This window comes from Perca fluviatilis, chromosome 21, assembly GCF_010015445.1.
Source record: "Perca fluviatilis chromosome 21, GENO_Pfluv_1.0, whole genome shotgun sequence".
Lineage (NCBI taxonomy): Eukaryota > Metazoa > Chordata > Actinopteri > Perciformes > Percidae > Perca > Perca fluviatilis.
This window is the reverse complement of record NC_053132.1, coordinates 14,350,167-14,377,226: the sequence shown is the minus strand read 5'-3', so window position 1 is coordinate 14,377,226 and position 27,060 is coordinate 14,350,167. Positions and strand designations below refer to the sequence as shown.

The 27,060-nt window shown below is 39.0% G+C and overlaps 1 protein-coding gene across 2 annotated transcripts; it reads left to right on the top strand.

The window, feature by feature from the left end:
- Window positions 1-38: 38 nt before the first annotated feature.
- Window positions 39-22,524, top strand: LOC120550825 (breast cancer type 1 susceptibility protein homolog). Of its 2 annotated transcripts, none has more exons than XM_039787701.1 (21): window positions 39-279; window positions 1,292-1,380; window positions 1,485-1,538; window positions 1,640-1,720; window positions 1,901-1,989; window positions 2,069-2,105; window positions 2,187-2,305; window positions 2,459-5,236; window positions 5,452-5,531; window positions 6,499-6,634; window positions 6,852-6,909; window positions 10,099-10,202; window positions 10,650-10,852; window positions 10,940-11,027; window positions 12,194-12,271; window positions 12,468-12,508; window positions 13,040-13,123; window positions 15,094-15,151; window positions 19,401-19,474; window positions 20,230-20,293; window positions 22,268-22,524. In XM_039787701.1, exons 2-21 carry the CDS (start codon window positions 1,301-1,303, stop codon window positions 22,351-22,353), a joined length of 4,392 nt encoding a protein of 1,463 aa, XP_039643635.1. In that variant the 5' UTR covers window positions 39-279; window positions 1,292-1,300; the 3' UTR covers window positions 22,354-22,524. The 2 variants fall into 2 exon arrangements, with proteins under 2 accessions (XP_039643635.1, XP_039643634.1); XM_039787700.1 differs by having other exon boundaries at window positions 10,647-10,852.
- Window positions 22,525-27,060: the final 4,536 nt, after the last annotated feature.

The following is a 27,060-nucleotide window of genomic DNA, read 5'->3' as shown; positions in this document are numbered from 1 at the left end:
TGAGAGATATACTGGACACTGTAGGTAGGAGTTAACTAACTCCAGAAGATGGCTTTAGTGCAACATTAAGCATGCAAGCTGCCATTAAAACCCAAAGAAGAAGGAGAACAACAACGACTGTGCAGTATCGTATGCGCTTCACTCTCCGGACCTTTAGGCGGCGCTATTAACATCAGCCGCAAACCGCCGTTAAACATAAGCAGAAGAAGACGACAGTTGCGGGAAAACTGAAGAGGATGTTTCCTGTGTGTTGATAAACTCCAAATTGTAGAAAACAAGGTACATGTGGAAACATTTATTTCTTTACAATTAGCCAGTGGCATTTCAAAAACTGCGGTCTACTATTTGAATCACATATTGGTCTGCCAAAGTATAAGTCGATTTTGTCTCAATCTCAGAAGTCAGGAGTGTTATAGCTAGTTGTGTAACCTCCCAAAACAAATCATAGCAGTTAACGTTAGCCAGCCTGATGTTTAGCTAGCTAGCTGCCAATTTAAGCTACTGGCATACGTATATTTGTACTATTTGGGATTAAACTGTTTACAATATACTTATTGAATACTTCTCAGTGATAATTCTGCCTTATCTCACTGGAAGTATTATGCTTCATCACATGTTTGTAACATAATGCTGCTTTACTACCAGTGTGCCACAAAATGATTCTCAGTAGAAGTAAGCTAACGTAACGTTAATTACGCTATTCACAGATACCCACAAGTATGTTTTGCATTGATGAGGTATCTTAGAAAAATAAAATCTGCATTTACATTATTGAGACTCATTTAATTTGCACATTATCTGTTTCTAGTGAACCTAGTACACAGAAAATACACAGCACAGCAAGTAGGATTTAACCAGTTAATGAGTATGCCTGTCATAAGCCTACCCTAAATACTGTAGTTGCCTTAGTTAGTAACTTCCTATTGAGATAACACGCATAGCTGGCTATCTGGGTTACAATATACTCTATGTACAGTAAATGTGACATGACCAAAGTACACACTATTGTCTTAACTTTACTGCAACAGGGTCAGTTTGTCATAATTGCAGACAGGGTTAGACTGAATAGTTCACTATTCAATCAACAATATGACTTTTTAAAGCCATGGTGTGGATGATTAGTAATTATATAACAATAACAAAAAGATCTTGATCCATTATTGATATATATTGCTGTATCTGTTCAGGTGTGTAAACCCCATTGTTCATTCACACTGGAGTGTATACTTTGTCTAATATTTGCAGTTTATTGTTTACAGCCTCTGGGTGTGCTCTGATTTTTTTCTTGTAGCTTTTAAAAATGACCATGAAAACCCCAATGGCCATCGATGTCAAAAAGGGGATTTCAGTCCTTTGGGAGACTCTGCAGTGTCCCATATGGTAAGTGTCATGCTGACCAAAAAGTGAAATATTATATATTAAAGTTTGTAATTTCGTAAAACTGTCATGTTCTTTATTGACTTCATACTTTCTTTTTCCTGTAGCTTGGATTTAATGACTGCACCTGTATCTACTAACTGTGACCATCAGTTTTGCAAGTAAAAAATAAAGTTTGATTACTCCTCCTTTTATTAAATGAACTGATATTTGTATATATTTTTACATGCACTCACAAACAATATATATCCTTTTTCATCAGATTTTGTATGATGAAACTTTTGGACAACACCAAACAAAACACGGCTACTTGTCCAGTGTGTAAAACCAAGATAACCAAAAGGTTGGACAAAATCAACAAGATGACAGTGTAACATTAATTATTTTTGTAATACTCATTATCATAAGATGTGTGTGTGTGTGTGTGTGTGTGTGTGTGTGTGTGTGTGTGTGTGTGTGTGTGTGTGTGTGTGTGTGTGTGTGTGTGTGTGTGTGTGTGTGTGTGTGTGTTTTCCTTATACAGGAGCTTGCAGGAGAGCCCTGGGTTTCAGAGACTTATAACAGGACTGCAGGACATGATACAGGCTTATGAACATGACACTGGCACAAACTGTAAGACGACATCACAGACTTCTTACTTCTTAAAATGACTGCAAAATGAAGTTACATAACATTACTTTTATGGTTTCAGACTTAACTGGAATGTCCCAGCAAAAAGGACAATCGGGGTAAGACATTTTAACTTTTTGTTAGTTTGTCTGTCATTATAATAATGCAAATGCTAATTTATCTATAATTCCTCTACTTAGTGTCACAGATATTGAAGATGCTGAACATTGTCATGATATGTCATTTGGAAATACACCTGGCAATGTGGAAATTGTCGACAATGATGATCTTACAAGGTCTCACTCCTCGACTATAGCAGGTAAAATCTCGAGGCCTTTATGGTGGTGCATCTTTTCACATCAAATTAAAGATTTGCTTTCATTCAACTAGTAGTATTATTCATTTAGAAAGTGTGTTGTCTTCCAAAAGGTTAATTATTTGTCATTTTCCCATTCCTTTTTTTTTTTTTTAGCCCAGAATGGATTTGCAAGACTGATGGAACTTGAAGACACAAGTCCTTTGATGACAGAAAATGAAGGCCTGGACAGTGGCCTTGGGGAGGCCCCACCAACGTCTGACAAAAGAATGCGTAGCCCTACAGATAATATGGAACCAGTAGAAACAGAAATGTCTGAAGTTGTGAAAATAGCAACATCAATACACAAAACTAGAGACAATAAACGATTCCACAAATTGGAGAAAGCCTCCCCTTGTGCATCATTAATTCCAGACGAGACCGAACACCAACCTGTAAGAAAATCATCAAGGAAGAAGCAGAAAACGGATTTGGAGTCTGACAAGATTCTTAAGGAGAAACAGAAGAAAAGTCTAGAGAAAGTTGCTGAGTGGCTCATGAACGTTCCAACTGAAGGAAGTCTTGAGTTAGAGAAACCCAACAAAGACACTGATGACTCGGACAGCTGTTCTTCCACTTCAACAATAGATGTCAAGCAACACAACAGTGATGTGAATCCTGGGAGAGTGGATCGTGCTAAAGCCCTTGAAGAGCAGGTGTTTGGGGCCGTCTACAAACGAGAGCGAAGAGGGACCAGGGTCGTCTCTCCTCCACTTAATGTTTTTGTCGAGCCATCAACAACTAAAGACACACAAACTGTCTCCAAAAGAAGGAGGAACGCTATCACTCCTGCAGATTTTTTCAAGAAAACCGGCTCTGAAGATAAAAGTGCAAGTGACATGGAGGAAGAGCAACAAAGGTTAGAAGAAGTAAATGACACCAGCAGTGACATTTTTAAAGAAGCAGAACACCTCGAGGCCATGAAGAAAAATGATATAGACAAATATGAGGAAGAGTCAAACAACTTTCCAGAAAGTGACAAAAATAATGGCAAAGATGAGGTTTCCTGTCCCGTGTTTGATATTGGACAACAGCTACTAGACAGAAAGTCAAAGACAAGTACGCGCAACAGTCTGCAGCAGGTCGACAGTGATTTGCAAGAGCAAGCTAAGGAAAATTCAGAAAGTACTGAGCAAAAGAAAACTGACAAGAGGAAAGGTAAAAACACGAGGTTGGAAAAAGCCAAGCCTGCTAGAGTTCCGAAACCCCTTGTTCTGGTTGGAGTTAAAAATGGAGAAGCCAGTCCTAAGACTAGACCAAGGTCAGGAGAAGTTCAAGTTCATATTGAGAATTACCCTAGCAGCGAAGACCAAGAAACCCCTGTCGTAAGGAGCACGAGGAGAAGTAGAAGACTCCAGCTCTTCACTGAAGAAATCCAAGAAGGTCACAAAAAGGCAAACTTGAAAGCCAATAAAGCTGAAAAAAATGGCAATGTTGGAAAGCAATGTGAGGAAGCTAAAGATGGAACATTGGATAATACGGCATCACCATCCACGAATGTAAACATGACAAAGGTGGCTGAAAGAAACGGATGTATTTATGATCAAGATATAGAAGAAATAGAAAACATGGAGTCTGATGAGAGAGCATCTTATATGAGACCAACCGAAGATGTTAAAAAGTCCCTTGCTGAAGTGCCAAATGCTGAAACCTTGTCTGAAGCTAGTGCTGCATGTTATGTCACTGTTGTCCCAAGCTCTACAAGTCCAACTGAAGCAGCTGTGGTCGAGCCAACACTTGAAAGGGACAATCCAACAAATCATCTCCCAAACAATATTCAGTTGGAAACCTTCCCTAGCCAGAGAAAATGTGCTGGAACAGAAAATGAGGAGGATAATAATGACAGTGAACTGGACACAGAGCAACTTCTCAAGAGCTTCAAAGCCATTAAAAGGAAATCCTTCCACCTTGGCGGTTCAAATTTGAAAAGGAGCCGTGGTTTAGACCAAGAAAACTTGCAGGGTGCCGAAGCACAGGAAAACCAGCGTCTTTGTTCTGGTGTTAAATCTGCAAAAAATCGGATGTACACAAAGGCATCTGAAATCACCAACCAAGAGGCATTAGGAGACAATAAAAATTCATCTTGCAGTGATTTGATATCCCCTTCCTTTTCACCCGCCCCAACAAGAAAACCAGTTGTTGAGAAACCAGATCACATGGTGGTAGAAGCCTCGATCCCTGATAGCAGTCAGGACAGCGCTGGTGGTAACTGTGTCTCCAATAGTGTCAGCAGCGCCCTCACTCCAAATAAAGTTTCAAAACGTGAAGTAGAAAGTCCTCATCTTTCTGTTGTGTCTCAAGTAGTGGATTCTGGGCTCTGCTTCACAGCCGCTGAACACGAGGAGCCAAACGAACCCTCAAATTATTCTCAAATTACAGAGAAACAGCTTGATGCTACCGAGAGGGGTGCCGGCAGAGGAAGGGCGATAAGAGACAGGATTTCGGTGTGCCATTCAGCTGCTATTGGAATACATTCAGTCAACACCGCTGAACATGTTTTAAACGCAGAGTGCTCTTTAACTCCTGATGGCCTTGGAATACCCGTTGTACAAATTGTCCACGAAGCACAGTCGGACAGCCACGGTAGTGGAGAGCTCAGTGCCAATTCCTCCATCAATAGCATGCCCAGGAAGAGGACAAGGGCCCAGAGGCTCGACTCTTCATTGGAATCAGACTGCAGTGAAGAGGGATTACCAACTTTGACAGAAATTTTTGGAACATCAGCTCTGCCCTCTGCGGTGACAAAGGAGCTGGACGGCTCCAGTGAAGCTAATAGATGTGAGGATGCTACAGTTTGTGGAGCAAAGCAGTTGAGCCGTCCACCTGCATGCCCCAGCCCTGACTGTGTTAACTCCAGCCAAGCATCTGTGGACTTGTTTGGAACGCCAGATGAATGTAATGTGTTTATTCTCAGTAACCAAAATAGTTTTTATTTATAGGTTTGCAATCTGCTGAGATTAATTATTATTTTGTTGTATATACTGTATCTACCAAAGCTTGCTCAGTTGTTTTCCAGGTTTAGAATGTGTGTGTCTGTGGTATGTGGAGGGGAAAAAAACTCATTCTCAAGCATTTAGACACAAAGCACTTTCATTATTCTCTCTCTGCAGGTGATGTCCCAGTAAACAACGTCAGCGTTCCCTCACAAATCGAATCGTCACAATTTTCAAGCGAAGTCCTTGTTACACAGGTAAAGATGACTATGTTCTAATCACTTTTTCATTCATAGTATGCTGTATAATTACACCCTCTGTTTTAGAAAAATATTCGAATTCTGTGTATGAACAACCTTTTGATTCTTGACAAAGATTTTCCATTAATTCTAACACAGAATTGTAAGTCTAGTTGCTCATTCGGCGTCACCTTACCATGCATTGTCACATTTCGCCCCATAGAGGGCAGCTCCTACACTTTCCCAAAACAAACTGTCAACTCCTGGATGACAGACTACCTCGCTCAGTAAAAAATGTCCCCCTCAGCAGCTTTCTAAATTGCATTTCATTTACGTTAGAGGAAATGCCGCCTAGGAGATGATTCTTGTTTTCTACCTCATCCATCTTCCAGCGCTCTCAACTTTTATCTGTCGACTGTCTTTGACTGGGAGTTTAAGTTTCACGCCCTGGGGTTTAGAAAGGGCCCAGGATTACACACATCTGAGACTACAGACGTTTGGTGTTATGGTACTGCATGTTTGTGTGTCTGTATAATTAATGCACTTGCGCTGTCACCTTAAAGAATAAAAGGGTGGTCCATTGAAACACACTTTTAGACCAACAGACTCTGTTCTTCCAAACAAGCATCAGTTGAAAAAGTGGTTGTCACTTCTCTCTCTTGCTTTCTAATCGCCCTTCATATATCTTAAATATTATATAATCACCTTCTGGCTCTCTTATTCTGCCATGTATTCTCCTCACTAAGTGCTGTCTGGCTGAAAAAGCACCCATTACCATCCAGTAATAACTAACTGGCTGATTGTTGGTCCCTCCTCCCTGATTGACAGTTGTTATTGTTTTTATACATCAGTGCAAGACACAAACTGTGCAGCCAGTATGTCCCTTCATTTTCGTCTTATCCCCCCCCCCCCACCCATATTTAATTAAAGTGTATTACTCATTTGTAATTATGTTTTACTTTACTTTGTTTTCTTCTCTTTTTAGCAAAAAATTGAAATGCAGAAGGAGCTGGTGAGATTGGAGAAGTTGATGGCTCTGGTGACGGAGGTTCTTCAGGAAAAAGAAGGCAGTCCTGCAAAAGAAGTCTTCTCAAAAACAATTCAGAGCAGCAAAACCACAGGTGAGCAGATATGAAAAGTAGTTATCCTCAGTCTGTTTTCTTTAGTGCTGACACGATTGGTCGATAAACTGATTCAATATATAAAATTTGCAAAGATACTCGATTTCTAAGGAATATATCATATAACAGTTACCCCAAGCCTGTCTTTCTTTTTAGTTAAACTCATGTATTAGCTTGGTGCATGTATTGAGAGCTGATGATTGTTTTGTGTCCCCAGGCCCAGACGCTCACATACCCCTCCCCTGTGACCAGGACAGAGGCCAAGGTTCAGACTGGTAAGTAATGCATGATATAGCATAGACAGTTCTCTTCTGATATTTAGACTCTTTACATTACATTACATTCCTGAGAGAAATAATTGTTTGGCAATGAATACATCTTTATTATGTAATAAATAACACTGAAAAGTTCTTAAAGAAACCTAATCAACACACAAAACTGTTAGCAAGAAAACAAGTACAGAACACCGTACATACAATAGTACGTGTGTGCTTTAGTTGAGCTTCATTGCTTAACCTCTGTCGCAGAAACACTAAACTATGCTACTGAAACAACAGGCATCATGGACAACCACAGTCAAACTACAAGTAAACATTGCCTTTTATCCTGTCTAACATGAAAGCATGCCTCCCAACATTAGGTTCTTAACCCCTTTCACACCGAAATTCCGCAATAGCACTGCGATGAATGTCTGCCGTTATGCCAGCTTTGTTTATTCACACAGAACCAAGCAAAGGCTGCACAATGCCGCCCCAGTGTGTGATTTCACACAGCATTCCAGCAGCGTCTAGTGTGTGTGAGCCGCACCGTTAATTAACCACACGAACCCCACCGGACCCACAAACCGCCAACTTTATACATTATAGTAGCACAGTTGTCAGTAGAGAGAAGGACAGAGACGGCTGCAGCGTCATGCCTGAGAGAGCAACTGGAAGAGAAGGTGGACTATTGTATGCAATGTTTCTATGAGTTATCAAATAACTTCTGCTACTCGGAGCGCTGCTTTGTCATCTGTGGGTCGACTCACGCATCCCTACTGTATGTAGTCCCAACATGCCCACACAGACGTCTGTTGGGCGCTGTTATGGCTCTCTGACTACCTCCGCTGCCAGCTTAAAGGTGCAACAACTCTGTCCCCCCATTCCGTAGGCTTAAAGGCGCATCAGTCCCGCCATGAACAAGCTGTGTGAAGTGGCTATTATTTGCAGTATGCAGGAAATGATTGGAGGAGCTGATAAGTGATTGTCAGGAATTGGACAGTTTGAAACTGGTTCCACATGGTCATTGTTTTTCATTCCTACAGAGGTTTGCAATTCTCTGTATTCACCCGTCTGAAAATAAGGTTATTGAAAATGATGGGAAGATTTGTCATCATTTGTGATCTTTCAGGTGCTATCATGGGCATCATTTATGCATTTGTGGTAATTGTCAGTGCTTACAAGTACGTGTAAGTTTAAAGTATTAGTTGACAATTCTTGGAAATACCCTTCTTCACTTCTTGTCAGAGATGAGAAGATCGATAATACTCATGCCTGGCTATTAAATATGAATGTATACAGCCAGCAGCCGGTTAATTTTTGGTCAGTTAGCCAGTTAAACAATCAGCTGTGACAATCCTTAAAGTCAAACCTGACTCAAATAACAAATCTTATGAAATTATATCTGCCTCACTGTGTTGTATTTCTCTCCTCAGAGGATTGTATACGTAGTTAATACATTTTAAATTGAGCCATATTTCAATTGCGCCATATTAAGCAGAACAATAACTGGAGCAAGTGGCATGTAATTGGTCTCTTTCAGTCTGTAACTGGAGGAGAAAGTTAGTAAGTTAGTGTGTGTGTGTGTGTGTGTGTGTGTGTGTGTGTGTGTGTGTGTGTGTGTGTGTGTGTGTGTGTGTGTGTGTGTGTGTGTGTGTGTGTGTGTGTGTGTGTGTGTGTGTGTGTGTTGCTAGTCTCGTTTTCAGAGGGTGATGCATCTCAAGGGGACAGGCGGATAATCTCACTAATGAACCCAGAATCTGCTTATGCTGTGGAGAATAAAGAAGTCATTACTGACTGCATCTTATGTCATTTAGAGCACTTAGAGGGAAACTTGTGTTGCCACAGTAATTTATCTCTCCCGCTTGACTGCTCCCCTGCCCAACCTCTCTTCTTTGGGGTACTAAGTGCTGTCCAAAGAGAGAAAAAAAAAAAAAAAAAAAAAAAAAAAAAAAAAAAAAAAAAAAAAAAAAAAAAAAAAAAAAAAAAAAAAAAAAAAAAAAAAAAAAAAAAAAAAAAAAAAAAAAAAAAAAAAAAAAAAAAAAAAAAAAAAAAAAAAAAAAAAAAAAAAAAAAAAAAAAAAAAAAAAAGAGCTTTAGCTATATGTTATAAATTCTAAATTTAAAAAGCAAAACTCCATGGGCGGACTGGTGAAATTAAAAGAATGGTTGGCAGAAAAGTGTATGAGCCATTATCAATTACAGGTCATTTAAATGCAGGCGTGCTGCCAGTTGTCAGTATTTTCGTGAAGAAATAAACCCAAAAGAAAACAAAGGAAGGGAACTTCCAAATCATTTTTCGTATGAGTTAGTATAATAACAAATGACATGAGTAACTGTATGTTGAGTTTCTGCCAATACTAAGCCTACATTTACATTTGAAATGAAACAGTGACTATGAGTTTAAATTGCATTCAGTTTTAGGGGCACATAATCCCCCTTATTTTAGGACAATGCAGCAGGATAATGACCCTAAACATACAGACAAGGCAACCCAGGTTGTTTTACTGCTTAACAGTGTTTTACTCTGGATTGGAGTCAGTGACTTGACATGTGTTTCACTTACTGATGAGACTAAAGGCAAAACGGCTCCGGAAATGAGCAACAAGTCCGTATGGCTGCAGTCAGAATCTCGCCGGAGAAGATTATAATATCTGCTAATGTTTGTGGATCAAAGACTTTAGACAATCATTGACTGCAAAGGACTTGCAACCAAATATTGACTTTATTTAGGTTCATGCTACCTTGACCTGTTATTATCGCTCTACTAAAACTGGGAGACAATTTTAGTTCATCTACTGTGGACACCTTTTTTAAATAAAAGCTGAGAGTCAGCATTTTAACCATATAGTGACTATTCACTGTACAGTATCCTGAGTGAACCTACACTCAAATTAGTAAAGCCAAACCCTTTATTGTTCTGTGTAACATCCATTAAGAGAGAAGTGTCCAATCTGTTGTTGCAGGAATGTATGGATGGGATTTGGTCAGACGTCCAAAAAACTGAAGTTCAAATGCTGTTCTCAGACTACAGAAGCACGTTAGAACAATGGTCCACCTGCAAATTCAAATGATCAGAAATCGATCCAGCTCAATATTGATAATTATTAAAATGCCTTTTATCTGCGCCAATGGCAATTGAACCTACCATCCACACACCATGTCGTCTCATTTCCTTCAAAAGTTGATGTACACGTCTTCTCTGCAGGAAAGCTGTTCCAGAAGTAGAGCGAGAGCCCGGCACAAGACCATCTGATGGCAAAGATGTCATCCAGCCCAGTGGGTCAAAGCATGGCAGCACTGCAGAGATGGGTAAGGCTACTGGTGTAGTGTTGGAAAGAATGGGAAATGTGGGAATGTCATGAAAGAATAAATTCACTTTAATCTTCCTGAAGCACATGAGCAGAAAGACACGTCTTTATTTTCATAATCTGATGATTCCACTAGGATTCTTAAAGTACAGATATGGCGGTCTATATGGCAACTCCCCATTAGAGATAGTAGCTCTTTATAGCTTCTCAAAATGTTTTAGTATGCTGAAAAGGTTTGGTTTGACTGAGATGAGCAGAGTTTAAGTGGTTAGTCTGTTGCATGGTAGCTTGACTGTGTGCTTAATGAAGGTTAAGCTCTGTGTGACAAAGAAGTATTTGTATAAAGATACCCAATTTAAATAGAAGTGGGTCAGATCATATCATGTTCAGTGTAACTGTTGGTGACTATTTCTTTTTCCTTGTTTTGGTTTCTCTCTGTCTTTAGCAGTGCAGCGCTCCACACACACAGGGCCAAGTGTTAAAGGCACCGGAGGCTCCAAAACTCCTAGTTCAAGTTCAGCAGCCAAAACATTAAAGAGCAATGGTTCACCATCAGATGGGCAAGAAGACAAAGAAAATAACACTCCACCGAGAGACAGAAGTAAAGCTAAGATGGTGCTAGTGTCATCTGGATTAGGCCCCAATGAACAGGTGCTCACACACCCATTCAATCAACAAATGTGTCTTTTCAGCATTTTCTGTAGCAGGATACACTAACCAATCAGATGTTTCCTGTAGATAATGGTCAAAAGGTTTGCCAAGCGGGTTGGTGCCCGTGTGGTTTCCCAGGTAATGCCGGAGGTGACCCATGTCATAATGCACACAGGTAAGTGTATGCTCACATGCATGCAGTGTGAGTGTAAAACAACATTGTTCATTAATTTACGACTGCAACTATCGTAACTGGACTTTGCTTGATGCGCAGAAGAGCAATTAATTCTGCTATTGCAAATTTCTACTTTAAATCTTTCAAGGTCCTGTTTTTCAATGTTTTCTTGAGCAGGAACATTTGCATTTACAGAAGTAAATTTTCTTTTTACATGTAGTTACAGCTTGTTTTGTGCGTCTTTTTAAAGCGCTCCAAAGAGATAAGCTCTCTATTTCTCCCTCACCCACGGACTCTCTCCTCCATTCATCCGCTTGTTGCTAATTACCCTCTCTGATAGATTATTTTTAATTTCAGAGCTTGCTGTCTCCAAAGCACCATATTAACTCGCTGTTTAAGAAGCCTTTTTTTTTTTTTTTTATGAAAAGCTGTTTCCCAGGAAACCAAAAAAAAGGAACGCTGGGACTCTTGATCTTTGCAGTTAAATGTTGGAAAGGAGCAGGAGGTGTCCCATTCTAACAATTAGCATCAAATAATAATCATTTGAAATGAAGTTATGTTTGAGGTGCATCAATAACGTGCACTTAACTCTTGCCTGAAATACATATCAATGCATAATCACTATATTTCTTAAAGGAAGAATAACCGTTGTCCCCATTTGACCTGATCCATAATGATTTGTCTCTGTGAAGCTATTCCCTGTTTAAGCCTGTGTTAAACTGTTGGGCGGTTTTAAAGGACCAGGATTTACTTAAGTAATTAAAATGTAAGTAGTTTAAAAAGTAGTAAAAAAAAGTAATTTCTGGGAAGAGCGGGCAATAGTTATAGCCTGAACATAGCATATATTGTGCTTTATTTTTAAAGCTTTCAGCGTCTCCAAGAGCATTCAGGTATTCTTTCCTACACATTTTCTGCTTGTATCTGCATACTACAGTATGGTTCATGCTGCTAAACACAGTTGATTGACCTCGAGGTTGTCAACATCACAAACTAACTCAGGACATACTGTTGACTTTTTGAATCTGTAGTAGGAATCATCAAGCAAATTATACCTCACCTATAACACTTCATTGAAAAGCTTCAAATCAAGATGTGTTTATGTGCGCAAATGTACTCCTGCACATCTTTTCACACTTTTGTTCGGTTTCTTCTCTTTTCTCTGCCAGATGAACAACTGGTATGTGAGCGCACACTGAAGTACTTCCTTGGCATTGCAGGCAGGAAGTGGGTGGTGAGCTTCCAGTGTAAGTCCTGGTTCACTTTGTTTTGTCAAGCGCCATCATCAATGTGTTTACAACAATTACTCTGAATACAAAACAGCATCGTGTGGAGGGATAGGCTGGAATAAAAGCAGTGTTACATAATACAGTAGCCACCAGAATAGTGTTTGTGCTTCTGACAATAAGCTCCTAAGTTTTGTTTTTTTTTCCCTCTCCACAGGGATTTCAGAGTGCTTCAAACTAAAGAAACTCTTAGATGAGGTATGCGCGCGTGTGCTCCTTGGGTTTGTGAACCAGTGACTTCCTATTCTATCTCTGTATGTCTCGATGTCGAATTAAGGCTGCATGATGAATCTCTCCTTGTGGTTCACTGTGATGCCTCATAGATTATTTGTCAGCCATTTGCTTTAGCAATCACTGCATCTGGTTCTGTGCTATGCAAATATAATCCTTTGCCAAGCTTTGTTTAGCATTGCCATTAATTTATTCAGCTAGTTTATAAGCATTGTTATGCACCATGTAGTCTATGAAGAGATACATACAATTATAAGATGAACTCTGTCAAACTGAAGAATGTTCAGCGTACACTTCAGAGTGTATTTGACCCTTAAAATAAATCACCTCTTTAATTAGCTGTCTGTTAGCTTACATCAGTCCTTTTATGAGATGAATATGAATAATTGTTTCAATAGTGTAAAAGCTACTAGCAGGAAAGGATTTATCCCATTGTAAGTAAGGTTCATGTGCTTACTGTATATTTACTGAAGTAATTTAGCTGTTTTTCCCCAACAGAGTGTCTTTGAAGTGAGAGGTGACGTGGTGAATGGCCCCAGCCACCAGGGCCCCATGAGAGCTCGTACCACTGAAGACAATAACGTGAGTCCCTTACACACTGAACACTGTAGCTATTCTAGAGTGTTTATTTGATCTAAATCCAATTTCTCCTCAGGTGAAAGTCAGTCCCCAAGGAATCTAACATTGACTCTTTTCTTTTACCTGCAGCTATAATATTTTATTTCTGATCTTCATTAATACACTACTTGATACTTGCACATTCAAATAATATAAAAAAAAAATAATGTTAGCTACATTTAAATTATTATAGATGTATTAAAAAAAAAATAGAATTTTGTTATCTTAAGTATTGTTCCATAACATGTAATATTCATGACTAAAAACTGAAAAACACAGCTGATCTGCAATAAGCAAACAAACTCAAAACTGTCATCACATTTGATTCAAATGTTGCTAACCTCTGTACTTAAATAAATCAGCAAATAATTAAACTATAATGTGGTTTACTGCTTCTCCAAAGTACAAGAAACATTTCTAACTGTTGGAAAACGAAACAGTCTAGCTATGTATTCATTTAATTTAGATGTAATTAATCTAACCTGTTTGCATTACACAGCAACTACCACATTAGAAAAATACAAATGAGGCAGATAATGTACTGGGTCTAAAAAAAAAAAAATATTATGATATTTTGGGGCATTTTTTCTTAATTAGATAGGACAGTAGAGAGATACAGGCAATATTTGGAGATGTATTTATATCAAAGGTTTCTGGACAGAATTGAACCAGGGGCCATTCAGTTACTTTGTTTGCTTCTTAAACCACTAGACTACCAGCATGCCCCCATTAAAGAGTAATTTAACAGTTGGTGAAGCAAACCGCTAAACATTTAAGCTGCGTGCTCTCCATTCCATTTCTTAACACAAAAAACGGATCAAGACAAAAGAAAACGCAAAGAAAAGTCTGATTCGATCGAATAAAGTGTCCCAATAACAAACAGCACTTGTACCTGTTTTTTCATAATGCACCAGCCTCTTAGCTGAGGCTCTAGTGTAAAAAGCTAATGGGAATTTTCCCTTTTGGTGTAAGGCCAGCAGGACCAGTTCTGTTGCCACTCAGGAGAAAAATTAGAAATGGCGAGATGTCATGTTGGCTGTATCGCTGGCTTTGAAGAACCTCTGCTAATTGAATTAGCTAGTAATTTCAGGCTTATTAAAGTGGCTTCAGTGCTGCCTTTTTGATGGAGCCAGACAGATTGTCCTGTTCATACTCACCTGCACCACTGTGACAGACTAACAGGTGTGTGTGTGTGTGTGTGTGTGTGTGTGTGTGCGTGTGCGTGTGCGTGCATGCGGGGGGGTGGCACGTTATCACATCACACATTCTAATACCTCCCGAATAACATTAGCTGTTGTCTAAATTAAAAATCTGTAACAGAAACACTTTTTCATCTCACCAAGCACCTCTGGCTAATGATCACTATGAACGGACAGGGAGGTGCAAGAAATTAGTTTTTCTCTCTCCAGAAGCTTGGACGTTTACCATCCAGACATTTCCATCTAGCCACACACTGTACTGTATATGAGACTGGGATGTGAGTCGCACATTCCCATTTCAAGCAAACTTGTTGACCCTGAGTGCAATAAAACAATGCACCCTTGGTGTCAGGCAGGTGGTTTTGCTTTGCGTGCTTAAAGTGTGATATTACCTTAGTGAAGGTGGCTTGGTTTGCCTTTTACTGTTCAACTCATCCCTGAATTTACAGTATTACGAGAGCAAAAAAATTGTGTTTCAGCTCTACCAGTATAACACAGGTAAGGAGTTCAGACACATACTCAGCTGCTAAATGTTAAACTTCAATATTCCGCACATTGATAGATGTGTTGTTATTCTGATTGAACATTAGGGTGCTCTCATACAGAATTATTGAACATTGTCCAAAGGTTAAATTCACTGAATAAATGTCCTCTTTTGCTAGACTCTAGACATTTTGCAGGAAGTGACATCCCGCAGTATTTTATCCTTACTTTGTATCTTCTTTTTCTTTTTAGTTGCTCCTGAAGGGCTACACAATCTGTTTCCAAGGTCCTTTTACAGACATGACTACAGGTAACTCACATGTGCAACAAGACATGTCCAAATTCAACTCTAGAAAAAAGGCTTTCTGTGTACTGTACGGGGACCACGGGCTGAAATGTAACATGCAAAGTGGATCAGGTAATTACTGAGAAATGTAACTAATCTGTATTAAGGTTTTTATCACGAGAATGTTCGAAAGTGTCAGGACAGTTAGGGCGTTTTCACACACCTCATTTGGTCCGCACTTTCAGACTTTTTAGTTTGATCCGAACCAAAATTACAGGTGTGAAACCTCCCCCAGACCATGGTCCCCATCAAAAGACCAAATTTTGGTCCGATAAAAAGAGGTGGTCTCGGTCCGGACCAAACTGAACCATGGTCCGGTACGTTTATAGTGTGAAAGCATTTTTTGGATGGTTTGGACTTTCGGACCAAATACAAGAAACTCTGGCAGGTTACAAGACCGGGGAAGCTCCCTTAAGGAGTAGCTCGGTGCTTAGTGAGAGAGAGTGACGGTGAATGCGCTCAGAGCAGACAGCTGTCGGCTATCAGAGCAGAGAATATATCAGCAGTTTATTTGTTAAGTGGTAGTAAATGTAGGCTACAGTGTAGGTTTCAGTTTGTCTCTGAATAAATGCTCCAGAAAGAAAGTTCACGTGTCTTGCTTCTCAACATCACAACAAAACAAAAAGAGGCGCGGCAGTAGGGGAGAGCAGTAGTCAGTTGGAAAAACTCCGACACAGAGAGAGGATACGAGAGGACGGGGAAGCCCGTCAACAAACCAATCAGTTATAAGTATCTGGAGACGCAGCTCACGTATGTGATGACGGCAGGACGTAGGTTTGTCATGTATAGATCTTTAGTGCACTTGCATAACTGCAGTGTGAAACCAGAACTTACCGGATAAAATGTATACAATGTAACAAAAACATGAACCTTTGTCCGGACCTTGGTTCGGACTTTCATGTGTGAAAACGCCCTTAGAAAGAGAGTGAAATTATTACAGCATCTACACCTGTACACTGATGCTCGCTCTGTCTTTAAACCCATTTAGGGGAGCCCGACCAATACTGAAGTTTGAAGCATCAATATTATTGATATTTGACAGTTTCATTAATTAAATTAGGTAATTAAAGACATTGTTTGACATTTGGGGGAATACACTTAATTTGCTTTCGTTAGATGTCTTACATTGGTCATATTACACTGGCTTGCCGTCAGCATGAGGTTGTCAGACAACCAGTGGAGACTCCAAGAAGTCACGGCACCGAGCTAATAAATAGTTCCAGCACGCAACGTAAAACCACCACTAGTTGTTTTTACGCTGCTGGTAGGTGCTGGTAGACGAAATGTGTTACCTTTGGACAGAGCCAGGCTAGCGGTTTCCCCCAGTTTCCAGTCTTTATGCTAAGCTAACCGCCGCTGGGCTGCAGCTTCATATTTAGCGTAGACGTGAGTGAGCGGCAACATTTTTTTTAAACTATTCTTTTAAAACGTTTGGACCAATATATGGACTGAGAGACATTTAATCGAAAATATACCTATCAGTGCCCTCTGGTGGACAAACTCTAGTGGCGACCGTGTTTCTAAATTCTCACAAACTTATCTTTGGCATTTATGTATTGCAACTTGTTGTTGCGGACAGGTTCTACTGTCTAATTCATGAAAAACGGTTTTAATTTTATTTTCGCTGACCTGTTATTCACCTACAACCTACAGTCCACTTTGCAAATGCAAAAAACTTACATTACTCCTAGTGATGCACCGAAATGAAAATTCTTGGCCGAAACCGAAAACCGAAAAAAGAGGAAACCAAGACCGAAAACCGAAACCGAAACACCGAAAGAAATTAAGCCAATTATTAGTACCATTGCATTTATGGCTATGACTGTGTACTAACTTTACTAAAATCAAGGCATTGCAATTGTATAAATTAATATTAAAGTTTAATTAAAAAAATATCTAGCAGAAATATGGCTACAATCTGATAGTCACATACAGTATACAGTAGCCTAAGAACAGAATAGCTTACCTATTATTATTATTATTATTATTATTATTATTATTAATTGAGGCACTTTCTTGCAGGATTTCACTGAACATATCAGACAACGAGGGTGCATGCCCCTCATCTGGTGCAGAGAGACAAGTCTTTTTTTCTGCGCTCTGATCTCCTCCTGCGCTGGGCGCTGCTCCGTCTCCGTCTCCACGCGGGTTCTCCCGCATCCATCGCGGCCTGGATCATTTCGTCGCCCTGCTTTATTTCCGCATCCAAGTAATGGTCTTTATAACGGGATCAAGTACAGTCGCGATGAAGTGCAGAGGATCCGAATAGATCTCACTGAAACGTGTGCTGACAGACTCTAAGGCGTACTTTTCATTGTTTTCACTCCGTGGTCCGTCTCAACCTCTTTGCTTAGGAGACGCTTTGCAGGTGGAACGGATCGGGTACTGACACACGTGCAGGTCGTGTTTTCTGTTTGCGTCATCACAACATTTTCGGCCGTATTGTTTCGGTGATAAAGGTATTTTGGCCGAAAACCGAAAATGCCCTTTTGGGCCATTTTCGGCCGAAAATTTTCGGTGGCCGAATATTCGGTGCATCCCTAATTACTCCCTTATTCATGCAGTGAAGTCGGCATGTATGGTATAGATATTAATCTCATTAACAGTGTTCATCTTTACCTGCTTAGCAGAGAGGTTTCATGCAGTGAGTTGAGTCAAGGAAGTTATTTGGTTTTTAGTTTTTGTTTCATATATATGCCAGTGCGTGTCATATGATGAGTAGCTTGCAGTATCTTTTTTTTTTTTCTGTGAAAAAGAATATGCCATCTGAGCATTTCATCCATATGTTTCTGAAGTAGGACATAAAACTTTATACCAAAGTTTGTATGTAACAAGAGACTAGCTAAGATTGCTCAATATGCTTAGATATAGTCAGATATGTTGTAAAATATCTGTCATCCACTTCATAGGCATAAGAAAACACAGAACTCACACACCACGGGACTTGCTGCACCTAATGTCTCTGATTACTGACTACAAAAACAAGAATTTTTCATTTGCATATATGATTTCAAAGAAAATATTTTTTGCACTTATTTGTTTTCTTAATAAAGAATTACTTTGCTCAGCCACACTTATTCAGTTTTGTAGATGTGTGTCTTGCAAGACTCTGATAGACACCTGCCTTGTTTTTAAGATAGAGGGGAAAAAAGGCGAGCACACAGCTCACAGAAGTTTGGACTGACGCAGCGTGAGAAACGTGTTGTTTTTTCAACCCCTGTCATTTTGACACTGGAGAACAATGGCAAGTGTTTTCAGAGTGTGGGTGGTTTGAATAGGGACTTAAGTAGTTGTTTGAGACATTTTTGGTGTGTTGTCATATTTCACAGTGGTTGCTATGGTGTCACTAAGCTTCATGCAATTACTTTATTAAAGGAAAGTGGAAATGAGCCTTCAGTCATGGCTTTTGCTGTTCTCTTCTTTTAAAATTGGTGTGAATACCCTGTTTTTACAATTTCTTAATGATTTAAACCGTTAATAACCTCCAAGTTAAAGGTAGAGAGGAGTTTGGTTGCCCTTCATACAAAATTCTTTTTTTGCTTTAACCTTCCAGCATGAATGAATGGACCGATGGCTCATGGTTGAAGGTCTCTGGGGTCACATTGCTTAAAAACTCACATGGCAGCATTCTTTGGTTTCCTTCTTCCTGGGGCTCTTAGAGTGCTTCTGCTGCATCCTCCCGCTGCCTGCTGAATCGATGAAGCTTTACTAATGGGTCGACATTTGCTAGTTAGCACGAGGAGTTTAAAGACTTTCTTTTACATGGCACAAATGTGAGGATGGAGTCTGTTTTCTTCAGCCCAACAGGATTTCATCTATTATTTAATTGTTTGTGTATGTTAAATGATGAGGTTACCTACAGCGTACACTGCAAGATTTTCCCGACACGAGCGTTCTCATGTTAAAGGTAACAAAAAAGGGAAGCTGTTGATCTGAAGGCATGTTTAGTGTCTGATATGTTGAAATATAAACAATTGTTTTCTCTTGACTGATTGATGCACATACTGATTTGAATGGAGACTTAAGTTCACTCATTGATCTGTTTTCCATTCTTCCGATCAATGGAAGTCTCAGCTTTAAATGAGTCTGCTGGGTATCCCTCAGTTTTAAAGTGGTCAAAGTAGAGAGAATTACATTAAGGTGTGATCAAGAATTTTTTTTTTAACAAAACCATCAACATTTACAGCCATTTCCGTGTGTGTGTTTATTGTAGAGGAAATGGAGTGGATGGTGGAGCTCTGTGGAGCAGCTGTAGTCAAAGATCCTCTTCTCCTCGACAGTAAACAGGTGAGAGTGTCAGCAATTGTGACGCACTGCCCTCACGTTCCTCAGTATCATTTTCAGAAATGCAGGGATGATTGTTTTGAAATCAGATCAGTGATCTTTGACAGTTTGCAGGTGAGTAATTAACAATAAGAACAAAAGGAGACCTGTCAACTTGATACTATTAGTATCTGATTAGTTTTTTATTGTTTACATTGTCTTCATGAGCCTGTTAGCATTTAGCTCAGGGTACAGCCTCACAGAGCCACAAACATGGCTGTAGACATTTTTGTCTTCCCTTATTACAGGATGTAAAGTTTAAGTTTTAATGATTCCACTTTACTTAAAATTCTTATGAGTCATAAAGACAGTGAAGTGCATGCCTCTCCCAACAATAAACAATTTTTTGACTCAAAAAGCTGCAGCCTCCATAATATCCATTATTTGCCTCGTCGGTTTGATTTAATTTTAAATGTATTTAAAATTATTATTTAATAATTATTATTTGTATTTGTTATTATTCATGATTCATTCAAGTGTCAAATTATAAATATAAAAATTGAGTAATGCTGAAAACCCCCAGATCCCATAACCACTACAGTCACGACATCAACTATGCTTAAGCCAGCAAGTTTCAGCCAAGAGACTCTATGTTGCTAATAGATAATCTGACAAGCAGGTGTGAAAATATAATTTCCTTCCAACTTGGCTGGCTATAAATATATCTACTTATTACTAATTTGTAATTCTAAATGACTTTCTTTCTTTTTGTTACGCAGAAGTCCCATCAGCTGGTCATTGTACAGCCTGGATCAGAGTTGTCATCGTCGTCCACATACAGCAGTGAGTCTAAAATTAAGTTTTACACCTTCTACTTTTATAACCCACTTTTAATCTTGTACAGATTACAACACAGGGATTATAAATATAGAGATTAGACTGACTGCAGCAGTGGGAGCTGATTACATAATTCCTGCATGGCTTCACCTAGGCGTTTGAGGCTGGGACAAGCGTGGACCTGACTGGGTCTGACAGGAATGGATAATATGCCAAAACATATGAGTATTATGATGTATAAAGAGATTTAATAGGCTTTCATTAAATCTTAATTAATCTCATCCGTGAGGCTGCATTAGCCAGCATGCTGCTTGCTTAAAATAAGCAAGTTTGCAGAGAAACAAAGACATGCAAAGACACTTTAAAGGTATGTGATAACAAATGGTGAAGTATCAAAAAAACGATTTCCATGATAAAAAATTAGAGGTGCTGTCTGACATGAAACAACATTTAATAAAATATTTGACATGATATTGTAAAAGCATTAATAAAAAAGAATACCTTTGGAAAGGAGCAGGCTTGTTACAGCGTGTTACCTTTTGCAGCTAGCTAGCCACGGCCAGGCTGTCTTCATTAGCTTGTAAACACTTCTCATAGAGAAGAGACTTTATCACATTTTACTCTGATTTTTATTTTATTCTTTTTTTACTGTTGAATGTTCATTATGTGTAGGATTAACAGCCACCAGCAACATCTTCTGAAATGTTTGACATTTGAGATGCATGAAGCTAATCAGAGGTGTAGCTCTAGGCTAGCATTACAATTATTTATTTTTCTAGACTGATCTAGCTCACTAAAATAAAGAAATTCTTTACCCATTTGTCATCATATCCACATTATAAATTCACATTTTATTTTCTGGTGTATGTTGAAAAAAAATCCTATGAATTCGCTGTGGTCTTTCTCAAAGTATCTTCACTTTATTTATCGCAATTTAGTCCTCTTCTTTGGAAAGGGCTGTTAAGGGCAGGTAATAGCTAAAGTACACATATATTTACTGTACTGGTAACTGGTTTAAGTATTGTTAAGGTCAGATTTCTTATCTGAATATGCTGTAGTGAATAGACAGTCCCCACAAGCAATAGGCATTCTGGCTGGTGTGCATGCCTGTGCACCTGTCCCTCCATTAGTATAAGGATTTGAATGCATTTGTGGCTGTGTAAGGACTAGTTGGAGAGTGACAGAGCGGTGAAATGACAGACGCTGCCAGCCAAAATGAGACAGGTTCCCAATAAGAGCGAGGGGAGTGACTTGCCAGAAAAGGGAGTGTGAAGGAAGTTAGACAGCAGAGAAATGGCCAAGAGTAAATGTCAGATTGGAGCCGGGGGAAATGTCAAAACAAGTTGGCCACAGAAAAGAGAGAGAGAGAGGCTGCCTTAGCACGAGGAGAGCCCCCCCCTCCTCCTGGCATCCTAATTTGCACTGCTGCATATTTAATGTAGCTTTTCCTCTTCACGTCCTCTGGCACTCAAAGCCCAGGTAATCGAGTAGCCCATCACCTTCCCTGTTCTCTATCCCCCCTTATCCTCCTCTTCTCCAATATTGTTTGAAATAACACCATCTCTCTCTTCCTCTCAACCATCCTCTGATTTAATGGAAATGTTTTAATATATGTGTACACACTCCAGATTATGTATTACAAGACATATTCTGGACATGTCAGTTCAGGTTATTGGCTTAGAAGAATACCCTGCTCATTTTACAAATGTGTGATATGTGGTTACTAAGCAAAGATTTGTTTTTCAGGTTTAATTAACAGCGAAGGTTTGTGCAACTACATTTTGGGAATACTGACATGATGTCTGGTTTAGAACTTATAGTTCTAAATGTTTTATCAGAGTTAAAGCATTACATATTCGTATATAAATGTAAGTAGTAGCTGTAAAAGTTTAAGGTGTTAAGTTTAAAGGTTAGTGTCATTTATATGTAATTTATATACATTCATTTGCAGATTTACTTAAAAAACCTTCTGTTCAACAGGTCTTTCTAGACAAGCTACAGTCGTGACACGTGGTTGGCTGTTGGATACCGTGGCAACCTACACCTTCCAAAACTACAACAAGTAAACAACATAGGCTGGGGAGCCACGTACATTAAACCCATAGCCATGACCTATTTTTACAACTTCTGTTTTTTAATGTCCAATATTGTATCTAAACTGCCATTCATCTGTTTTATTGAGAAATCTCTGTGTATTGTTTGCATGACATGTTGTATATAAAGTTTAATCAACAGAAGATGCTTGAAGGGAGTCTTTTCCTCTTTTTTGTTTTGTTTTATAGCACAGGGAATTAGTGCACACATACATACAGTATATCACTGCTACTCACAATAACTATACATAAAAAACACAATGTGCCCATAGCAAATCTGGAAATAACCAGGCCTAACTGTTAATTGGCCTTTTAGTCTTACAAAAAAAGTGTTGTTTTAGGGGTCTTTCAAATGTACACCTCATGCAGTCTAACACGGATGGAATTGTATAATTCATGAAATGGCCTTGGATGAACAGTTTTTTTGCAGCTATATCTGAGGTAAGCTGCCTTTGAAACCAAGCTAAGGAAATGCTAAACTCAATTAAATTCAATTTTATTTATAGTATCAAATTATAACGAGTTATCTCGAGACACTTTACAGATAGAGGAGGTCTAGACCACACTATAAATTCAAAAACCCCAACAATTACAGTAATTCCCTCAAGAGCAAGCATTAGCAGTGGTTATTGCGACAGAGCAAGGAAAAACTCCCTTTTAGGAAGAAACCTCGGCAGACCCAGACTCTTGGTAGGCGGTGTCTGACGGGGCCGGTTGGGGGTGTGATGAACAGTGGCAAATAATAGTCACAATAAAGATAATGGAACAGTGACTTCGACGGTCATCGTGGAAGTTCATGTCATAGCAGGGCACATCGTGTAATCAAAGCACAGTAGACCCTCTCACCATGTGTCATCCTTAGGGGGTTTCAGAAAGAACCATTTATTTACAGTATACAGTATTTAGTACTCCTGTCAGATCTTACGTATTTTAATAAGCTCTTGTCATCTGTGTTCTCCCACTGCTGTTTTTATGGTTGTGCGACAGTCCCCTGGTGTATGTCAGCTTTCTGGTCGTAGCGGAAAGCCTATTGCTTTCCTGAACATGGCTTGAAAGCGGCAACATGTTCTGCACAGAGATTTCTTGAATTATTGAACAGCCATTGTGTGGGAATAAAATGAGAGCGAAGAGATTTACAGGAATGGGCCGTACGAGGGCACAAAAATGGCCCGTATGCGTGCGCAGTCTACATGCTTTCATGTAACCTTGAGAAGATAAAATACATGTCAGGTTACGCCACATTAAAACATTGCTGTAGAAGATCATGCAGCTGTAATTCTTGTTTGTGTGCAGTGGTTTGTAGGTGAAAGGTCTGTGACAAAGGTACACTTTAAAATATTTTCTCTTTGGTAAAATAGATTGAAATCCTTCCTCCTGGATAAAATGTGATGGTGCTGAAATAAGGGCCGCGGATCTCGATTTTTTTTATTGATTTATCTGCTGATTATTTTCTTAATGAATCGTTCGCTCAATAAAATGTTTAAAAAAAGTTAGAAAAATCTGCCTGAAGCCCAACATATCTTTAATGTGCTTGTTTTATCCTACCAACAATCTAAACTCCAAAGACATTCAGTTTGCTGTCAGATACAATAAAGAGAAGCAGCAAATCCATAGCCTGACATCGCCAGACCAAATCGCAAATGCTAGTTAGTACCTGCCAGAGCTGATAAAAAAAAAAATGCTTGGCTTACTAACAATAGGCATCCTAGAAGCACTCAAATGACAAAATTCAATTTCAGCATTGCAGTAAATGAAACTTATTTACCTGACCTCATTTTCACAAAGCCACTTTCTTACCTGTTAATTTGCTCCTCTAGTATATTTTTTCTAGCATTTGTTTTTTGTTTTGGCGATTCACTACTTTAACCAGATTCATGCAAAGACTTTGTGGAACCGAAAACTACTGTGCAAGAACTGTATGTCTCTTTTCAAAATGTTAGAAACAAAAAATGTGGAAAAAGCACTTTCATATAATACTTTAATTTTCATTACTTTCATGCTCATAACAAATTGTAAATCTTAGTCTTTTGGAAAGGGTAACAAAAAAAACATTTCACATTCATTATGTTCAAACCTCATATTAAACCAACAGATAAGAGAGTGGTATTGATTTCATCACTCTAGGTAAGAGAGCAATCATAACTCCAAAAATCTCAAACTACTCCTATCAGTTTCAGAATGCTGCAAATGTCACGGTTTCATTCATTAATCCAGGTCTTCTCTCTCTCACATTCATGAAAAACAAGACCACTTACTATATGTAGACCATGTTTCTTCGCATATGGAAAACATACCACTTTAATAATGTATGTTTCTACTTATAGCACTTACTCAAGATCCCTCAGGGTGTGGTTTTGGTCTGCACAGTGGTGATTGTAATCTATGCAGAAACTCTAACCAATTGAAACAATGTAGAAATGAGTGAGTGAGTGAAGGGCAGAGATATTGCAGAAAATCATATTTTTCCTTCAGCCACTCTCAACTTTTCTAGCAGAATGAGCTTGGAACAATTATGACTCAAGGAAATGAGTCAACTTGAATGACTGCACCCTTTATTAACCCCATATATATGCTAGCTCCAAGGCTATAGTGGTGATTATAAGTGTTTTTTAGTGTTGGTAAATCCAAATGCATCTGCTGAAGAAAGGGTGCTTTACATGGCAAAAATGTGCCTCTGGACACATTAAGAGTTCTTTAACAGCAGATTTTATATTCTATTGAACTCCCACATCATGTTAAAACAATGCCAAGAGAACATTTAAATGTTTTCTACAGATTCATATCAACAACTTTTTTGCAATTTGTGTCAATGGCATGTGGTTGCAGGATAAATTCAAATGCTGCATTTAGTGTCATTCATTGCTATGACAACAACAGATATCAAAAACCAAAAGAAAATAGGGAGAGCCCATGCGAAACCGTAATATCAGCACGTTTGCTCCGAGGCCTTTTTAAATGCCAGATGTGCGGTGCCAGACGCCAGAGTGACACTGTGCTGCTTTCCTCCAGTCAGCTGATTTTTCAGTGCTGAGCTGCAGCCAAGCGCACATTCAGCTCTGTATGGGAGCTGGGGTTACAGCATGATACGGAGTTGAGGCTCACAATGCAACACTGTTTGCTTTCTTTTACCGTACAATTGACGAAATGGTTTTATCCTGAGTCTTTTCTTAGTTTGATAAAGACACAAGGGTTGGTGATGCTTAAAACGTCCAATCCTGATGCTAAACTGTCAAATGACAAAAAAGATTTTCCATTATAATGTCAGCAATAACCTGAAACCATGTCTAACAGTAAATGTAACTGAGATTGAAAATCAGACTACTGTTCTCAGAAAAATACATTTATAAACTTTATTCCAGGCCTGACGTCCATATAAGAACAAGATTAAGATTAAGTACAGTCATGTTAGTGGAGCTGGGAGGCTACACAGTGGTGCTTTGAGCAAAATGCTAATGCCAGCATGCTAACAATAATGGCAACATGCTGATGTTTACCGGGTACAATGTTTACCATGTTCGCCATCGTGTTAGCATGCTAATATCTGTTAGAACAGCTGAGGCAGATGGGAATGTGATTAGTTTTGCAGGTATTCGGTCTTGAACCAAAGTATTGCAAGCAATCCAATAGTTGTAGAGACATTAACCTGCGGGTTGCACAAGATAACAAGTCAGAGAATCACCAGTCATTAGGATACATCCTATGGGAACTGTGCATGTTTGTACAGAAATTCATAGCAATCCATCCCATAGTTACCAAACAATTCACTAAGAAACAAAAATGTCAACCTCATGGTGGAGCTAGAGAAAAGCTCAAGGAGGATCCTCAAAGTAGTCAGTAGTCTTCATCCTCTCGGGAAAATGTATGTCTGTACAGGATTTCATGGCAATCCATCCAAAAGTTGTATGAATAAAAATGTTTTAGTGGCACACTATAATCACGTGATAATGTCAGAGGATTAGTATCAGAACTGGGAGGTCCAAAAAGTGTGTTGATTTGTCAGCAATCATTGAGGTTATTTACAGAACAGGGAATAACCAATTTAAATAAAACCTATTGGTCACAAGGTTTAGTTTCTCTGTGTAAAGACTTCGGTGTTAGATCCTCTTTAACTGTAACTGAGTTATGGTGTAGGTCTGTGTAAAAGGTAGGTTACTTGTTAGATCTCTGCAGTTATTGAGTCTTAATGCCTCGGCAAGGACTGGGTTATCTTACTGTTGATGATATTTCTATTCAAATGTTTCCCTGGGGAAATCGGCACAAAACAGTCTGCTTGGCCATCTGGACTGTTTCAGCGTGCTTCTTTGTGAAGCTGCACATCTGTGTATGTGTATGCAAACATGTACAAGTCAGATTGGCATTTGCTTTTAACACCTGAGGGCAGTAAATTACCCTACGGCTAAATTCGGTAGGAGCAGAGTGATTGTTCCCGTTGGGATTTTTCTGCACCTCTTACAAGAGCTGAAACAACAGTCCCAAGCATTGTGATGTCGTGTTGTCATTTCACTTCATAGCACAACCATTGTGGACATTTTTTAGGGGCAGTTTTCATTATTGCCTGACGTTTTATGGGTCAAAAGATCAAATGATTGAAATTTTTTTTTTTCAGATTTATTGATAATTAAGATAATTACTAGTTGCAGCTCTACATTCCCACTTTTAGAGTAAGTTTTCTTGTTTATG

What these genes read in the sequence shown, in the direction of transcription:
- LOC120550825 (XM_039787700.1), top strand. Translation starts at nt 1,301, where the DNA reads ATGACCATGAAAACCCCAATGGCCATCGATGTCAAAAAGGGGATTTCA. An exon ending in GCGAAGTCCTTGTTACACAG is followed by an intron (nt 5,532 to 6,498) that starts GTAAAGATGACT and finishes TTCTCTTTTTAG; the next exon opens with CAAAAAATTGAAATGCAGAA. An exon ending in TTCTCCTCGACAGTAAACAG is followed by an intron (nt 19,475 to 20,229) that starts GTGAGAGTGTCA and finishes TTTGTTACGCAG; the next exon opens with AAGTCCCATCAGCTGGTCAT.